We start from the raw sequence: 7,500 nt of genomic DNA, 5'->3' as shown, positions 1-7,500 counted from the left end.
ATGAACTAGCGTCCGGCAAAATTTACCTGTCGAACTAAAGTGAAAGCAGTAAACGGCTGTGGACATCATCAAAAGCGATGTGATCAAAGCTGGCGGATGGTTGTGTAACATCAAAGACCAGTGACTGGTCTACAAGGCCTATCATATTCGTGGGTATGTGTGATTTGAGTAGGAGGAGCTTTCTTGACTTTGCTGATGACCGACTGGTGGACAATTGAAATTAGAATTGTCCTTATTCAGCAGCCAATTGGAAATGGGCAATTATAAAAAGCTGATTGGGCGCTCCATGGAAAGAAAGCAGTTTGAGGGACATGGCAGGAAATTGCCGGAGTGCGTGGAGTGGGGAGGAGTATATTATATTGAATGAATTGATAGTAATTTGGGGCGTTGGGAAGTTAAATAAAACTCTCGGAAACAGGTGATGAGTCAATTCTTTGGCCGCAAATGATTCAGTAAAATTCTTTATTCTTTCTTTCTTCCTTTTTAAAATTTCCTTTCTGTCAGAGTGGGCATATATAGGCGAATTCCAATTTTTTTTAAATGGGCATTTAGAATGATATTTTAAAGAGAAAGGATTGCGTTTTACCAATATTAGCAGGCGTTTAGGTGATAGCCACTATATTATTTTCATGAAAATGATCATTATCATCATCATCATCATCATCATCATCATCATTATTATTATTATTATTATTATTATTATTATTATTATTATTATAACATATCTTTTCCTAAGAATTGTCAATTGCCATTACTAAAACCAGTTCGTTTTGATCATTTGATCAACAAACCCCTACAATTCGGTGATTAGGCATTTTTTTATTGCTGTCAAAAAAGTATATTGCTGTACAGGTGAGCGGATATCTCAACAATGCTTCTTTACAAAACGACTTTGATTATATCTTTCTACTCTGTGAATATTGATGATTATTGCAGTATTTCTCATTTATTTGTATAAACTCAGATAACTACGTAATTTTTGATTATATCGTTTGAAGTAATTAAAATTTCTGACCCATTTTTATGGTTATTTCCTATAAAATCTAATCCCAAGTGATCTACTAAAATTATATCAAAAGTATGTAAATAACTAGTTATGACTCTAAAATATCTTACTGCAACATCTTATAGCATCTTTACTACGCTACTTTGAACTTGAGAAAAAAATCATCAAAATAGGAAAAATTGCTCAGTCTCCCTTTCGGCACAGGCCGTGACTCACCATCTGTTATGAACTAGCGTCCGGCAAAATTTACCTGTCGAACTAAAGTGAAAGCAGTAAACGGCTGTGTATTATGTTAGATTCTTTGAAATCCTGCTTTAGAAATTTCGAACTAATTCCCAATGTGCGTTCCTAATTAAGACATAAAATAAACCTAGAGGAATTAGACTGGATTGTGTCTTATATATGAATCGATGTTATATGCCATTATTTTACAATTTACACTTTTATTTTTGATTGTAGCAGCATTCTCAATGCGTGCTCCCAAAGCCATGTATTGGTATTGAAAACTTGTTCGAAATTTCAAACATGAGTTCAAGAATCTTATATTATGCTACAATCAGAAATAAAAGTGTCTTAGATGAATTAAATTGAATTATGTCTTATAGACTCAATAGATAATATCTGCCTTTATTTACAATCAATTCTTTTTATACTATATTTAAAAAGATGATGTGTGTCAGCTCTAAAAAAATTGAAAATGGAATTCTTTGCATCTAAACCTCATTTAAACTGAGTTTAGAATGGATCTTAGCCGTCTTTGATATAGTTTGAATTCGTTATCACTATCTTTACTATTTTTGACAAAACAAGCTTCATATCACCATCGTCAGTATCATCCTCATCATCGTCATCAACACCACCACCATCACCATGTAGACAGTTAGTTGAAAGGTTTCCAGTTTTCTTTTTCTTTTTCTAATTTCTAATTAGTAGTAGTCCTTCTGAGCCATTAGGCCCATGGAGCCGGAGATTATCTATAGTGTGAAACAGACAATAGCAATTACTTGCTATTCTTTGGATAGGATACTAGTCTATCGAAAAGTACTTTCTGCCAAATCTAACAGACTCAACTACCCATTCACTCTTGGGTGGATAGGGGGGTCAGAAAAAATCTCAACTGCACCTGGGATCGATTTTGTTCCCTTTGCTTGTGAAGCGAGTGCTCTACCAATTGGGCTATTGGGACCCCTTGCCCTAGAATTAAATAAATTAATAGTAAAAAAAAATTGTCCTTGGAGTTTATTCTAGTTTCAATATCGTTGAACAGACAATAGGGATTGCTTGCTACCCTTTGGATAAATGTGATTACAAATGTTGTTGTTGTCATATTGTTGTTGTTATTCACATGGTTGGCGTAGTTGTTATAGTTGTTGCTTTTATGATTTCAGGAAAAACTAGAACACAGTCCTGCACAAACATTGACAAAGAATGTGAAGAAACTTTGCAGTGTTCTGGTGGTCAGTGTATTTGTGAAAGCAACAGATACCTTGATTCTGGTGGACAGTGTCAATTAAGTAAGTCCTGGATTATTTTTTTACAAGTTCATACCCATTAAACATGAACTGCCGACCTAGAGCTCTTTGTAGAATTTAAGTCACTACATTTATACCAATTGTATTATCCCAAGATTATAATATTAACAATAGCCCAGTCCATTTGGGTAAAGTGCTCTTTATTCCATGTTTTCATATTTACATGAATGACTCTATGCTTGTATTAAAGTTACACACATTTTTTCACCTTCCACAATATAAAAGAGTAATTCCTCCTTTTCTCCAATCTTGCAATCTGAAATATTGTCTAGATACCGATTATATTTCATTAGATAATGTGGACTGCCATGCTGTCTCTAATCATGCTACATGCAAAGATGGCGGGATGTCTCACAAATTGACAGACTGATGATGCTGTAGTTAATAAACATCAAAGGTTATTGGGTTGCTTACACAACTGCTTGCATTCACATTGTCTTATGGGTTATTTATTACCTTATTAAAGCAGTCATTGGTCAGTCATAGGCCTAATTCTGACGATATTGCCAAGAGATTCAAACTCAACAGAACAACTGACAGTTCCATTGCTAGATTAAGAGATGAAGTTAATATGGAAATAATGGTTTTGTTTCAAGAATAAAAACAATCCAGCATATATTTCTCTCTCAGCCAGGCAAAGGGTGCCATGTCAGTTAGGTCCCAGGTTGGCTCTGGCACCGCGATATTTTTACTCTCTGTTTTCATCTCGCACTTCTCCAAACCATACATTTCTCATCATTATTGATACAAGTGCCAGCTCCACACTTTTTCTGCATTTTCCGGTTTATACACATGTAATAAGATAATTAATTCTATGAAGACAATTTTAGAATATATGAAGATTTATAAATAATTTAAAGATTGTTAATTTAATTAAATTGACAAATCAAATATATTTAGATAATTATTTGTATTTTAAAAAATATAAATATAATTTTATATGTTAAATTATCATACTTTTTAAAGTTCAAGGCTTACAAAATATTTCATTCTACAAAAATAAAAGAGATAGATCTTTATGTGTCTGATGCTGAAGATGGTCCAGGGACATTAGTGATTCTGTAAACTCTCAAAATTTGCAGAGAAATAAAGGTTGTTATGAATATGCACTCATCTTTTTGAATTATTATACCACTGTATTGTATATTGAGACAAATCTTTAAATTGATCAACTTTGATCGGTCAGTAGGACAGCCAAATTTTGAGCTTTTTTTTTTCAGAGGTTCTCAATGCCAAATGTCAAATTAATTATATCTCTTTAAATGAAGGAAGGTATTTGATTAACTTAAAATCATTTGAAATGATAAATTCTGAATAACCCTTTTTAGTACTCTCTAAAATATCTGCTTCTCATACACAGGTATACATATTTTTATGTACGAGTATTATTATGAAGTGAAAGTAGTCAAAGTAAACAATGGTCTTCCAAGCCACCATTACATTGTTGGTGCATTAGTTCAAGGATTTATTTACTTGTCCCATTCAATAAGATTGACCTTACATAATTCTCAAGCCAACCTTACATTTATTTTTACCAAATGCAAACTATAATTAGTAGCGGAATCCTTTCAGCCATGGCAAATGTAAAACAAACAGAAATTCTCATGCCATCGCAGTGTCCATATCTTGGGCATAACTTAGTAGGAAAAAAAGTCTCCTAAACATTCTCAAACTCTACCTCGTACCCTGATTCCGAATTGGTTTACAAATGAAGAATCACGTCGTGACTGTCAGTTCACGTTTTACTGTCAAGAAGGCTGGATGCGCCTTGTTTTGTCTTATCAATTAATGCATACATGCCTAATCTTATGAATTTTTCGTAATTTTACGAATTTTAAACAAATTTCATGGCCAAGTACGAAATTTTATGGAAAATTACGAATTTTTAATTCCTAGTAATACTTAAATGATAATAAAAAATAATAATAATAATAATGATAAGAAGAAGAACTACTACCACTACTAGATACTACTACTACTACTACTACTACTACTACTACTACTACTACTGCTACTATAATAATGATGATGATAATAATATTGTGGTTGTTCATACACAATTTCAGAAATTACGAATTTCCTTGTCAAATTGCTAAAAATTGACATTAAAATTACTAAATTTGAATTTTTCAATTTGGCAAGTCTGTTAATGCAAAAAATTGTGGAGTTGTTTTTCCCCGAAATATATGTCTATATTTTGTCGAAACAGTTTATAGCTCATTTAAATTGAAGGTTAACTTGAATTGAATTAATCTAAATGCATCGCATCCACTCCATAAAATAAGCAAATGCGATTTAACAAAACTAAATAAAAACTTATTTATTGCAAAATAGCATTTTACTTTGTAAATCATTCATGGTGCTGCATTTTCCTTCCTTCAGAAAAAAGCCATGCTGCAGCTTGCACTGAAACTAAAGAATGTCTGGATGTCAATGCAGAGTGTATGGCCAATAGTGATAGGCAAACGAAATGTCTTTGTAAATCAGCATATTATCAAAATCAACAATCAAATGAGTGTCGCTTAGGTAAGTAGAGCACTGTCTTGCTTTTTTTATACTCTATTAAACAGTTAATTGAGTGAGTAGTTGATGATGAAAAGAATTTTAACACATGATTATATTTTTTTCAAATACATTCAGGGTGTCTAGCAGTGATGCCAAAACTCCGGTTTCACCGGAAAAAACTCCGGTCTGGAGCAAATAATTCGGGCAATTCCGGCGGCAACTTCCGTCAAATTCCGGTGAGGTCAATTTGTTCCAAGGATACCCCTCCCCCCGCCCCCCCCCCCCCCTTCCAACCACCACATCATCATCATTACCACTAGTATTACAACCATCATCACCACCACTACTACTGCAACCACCACCACATCATCATCACTACCACTACTACTACAACCACCACCGCCACCACATCATCATCATTACCACAACTACTACTTCAACCACCACCACCACATCATCATCACTACCACTACCACCATCACCATTACAACCACCATGACCACATCATCTTTCACAACCACTACTACTACAACCACCATACCACATCATCATCACTACCACTACTACTACACCACCACCGTCACATCATCACTACCACTACTACTACAACCACCAGCTTCACATCATCACTACCACTACTACTACAACCACCAGTATCACATCATCACTACTACTACAACCACCACTACCACATCATCATCACGACCTCTACTACTACAACCACCACCACATCATCATCACTACTACTACAACCACCACCACTACCTCGTCATTACCACTACTACTACAACCACCACCACCACATCACTACCACTACTACTACAACCACCACCACCACCACCACATCATCATTACCACTACTACTACAACCACCACCACCACCACATCATCACTACCACTACTACTACAACCACCACAACCACATCATCATTACCGCTACTACTACAACCACCACCACCACCACCACATCATCACTACCACTACTACTACAACCACCACTAGCACATCATCATCACTACCACTACAACTACAATACCACCACCACCACCACATCATCATTACCAGTACTACTACAAGCACCACCACCACATCATCACTACCACTAATACTACTACAACCACCACCACCACATCATCATCACTACCACTAATACTACTACAACCATCACTACATCATCATCACTACCACCACTACTACAACCACCACCACATCATCATCACTACCACCATTACCACCACATCATCATCACTACCACTACTACTACAAGTACCACCATCACCTCATCTTCATCACTACTACTACTACAACCACCACCACCACATCATCATCATCACTACCACTGCTACTACAACCACCACATCATCATCACTACTACTACAACTACTACTACTTCTGCTACTGCTACTACTACTAATACTACTACTATACTAAAACAACAACCACTACAACGTCATCATCACTACCACTACTACTACAACCACCAGCACCCCATCATCATCACGACCAGTACTACTACAACCACCTCCACCACATTATCATCACTACCGCGACTACTACTACAACCATCACCACATCATCATTACCACTACTACTACAACCACCACTACCACATCATCATCACTACCATTTGTACTACAACCACCATCACCACCACACCAACATCACTATCACCACTACTACAACCACCACCACATCATTATCATCACGACCACAACTACTACAACCACTATTACCACTACCACATCATCATCACTACAACTACTACTTCAACCAGCACCACCACCACATCATCATCACTACCACCACAACTACAACATCAACCACTATCACATCTTCATTATCTCTACCACTATTACTACAACGACCAACACCACATCATCCTCACTACCACCAGTACTACAATCTCTACCATTAGGTTTTGGCGCTTTACTTCATTTGAAATAAGGAAACTTTGGGATTGTAATTTGCAATGTGTTTTTATGTATAATAATATACACTGTAATTCTAATGTTATCTATTTAACTATACAATATGTAAACACAATGCCAAATAGCATTCCAATTCCTTTTTTTTTTTTGTGCGCGGAAATTTTCTCTTTCGGCATTGAAATTCCTACGAGTGGTGGCTGAAACGTCTGTGAGCGAAATTTAAAGTTGGTGTCTCTGCTTAATGCTATTCCACTGTCCCTCTGACCTTCTAATGAGGCCATGTATCTAACATGATGGTCCCATTCAGGTAGAAAACCCAGAGGGGAAGGTCTTACATGAATGGCACATGAAAACTGTTGCTTAGATGCTATTTTTAGCTTTTTCGCCTAATCACACACTCTACTTAATCGACACACGAACCCAAACTCCTGTATATTTATTGGGTGCGAGAAAAAAAGCCAGAAAAGTTTAGAAACCTGCAACTGCCATACTGTCAATGATACAAGTATGAAATTATTCAAATTTGTGT

The 7,500-nt window shown here is 35.8% G+C and overlaps 1 protein-coding gene across 1 annotated transcript in view; it reads left to right on the top strand.

Annotated features, from left to right (window-relative positions):
* Positions 1-7,500, top strand: part of LOC144967706 (uncharacterized) — a gene marked incomplete in the record, with an annotated part of 192,257 nt that overhangs the window by 87,841 nt on the left and 96,916 nt on the right. Inside the window, 2 exon segments of the mRNA XM_078905248.1 lie at positions 2,395-2,520; positions 4,921-5,064. Coding sequence (XP_078761374.1) covers positions 2,395-2,520; positions 4,921-5,064 — 270 coding nt within the window.

The sequence above is a fragment of the Berghia stephanieae genome, chromosome 3, assembly GCF_034508935.2.
Source record: "Berghia stephanieae isolate SIO BIC M18660-M18661 chromosome 3, UCSD_Bste_1.3, whole genome shotgun sequence".
NCBI lineage: Eukaryota > Metazoa > Mollusca > Gastropoda > Nudibranchia > Aeolidiidae > Berghia > Berghia stephanieae.
Note: the sequence above shows the minus strand (reverse complement) of the source record. Positions and strands in the feature narration are given on the sequence as shown.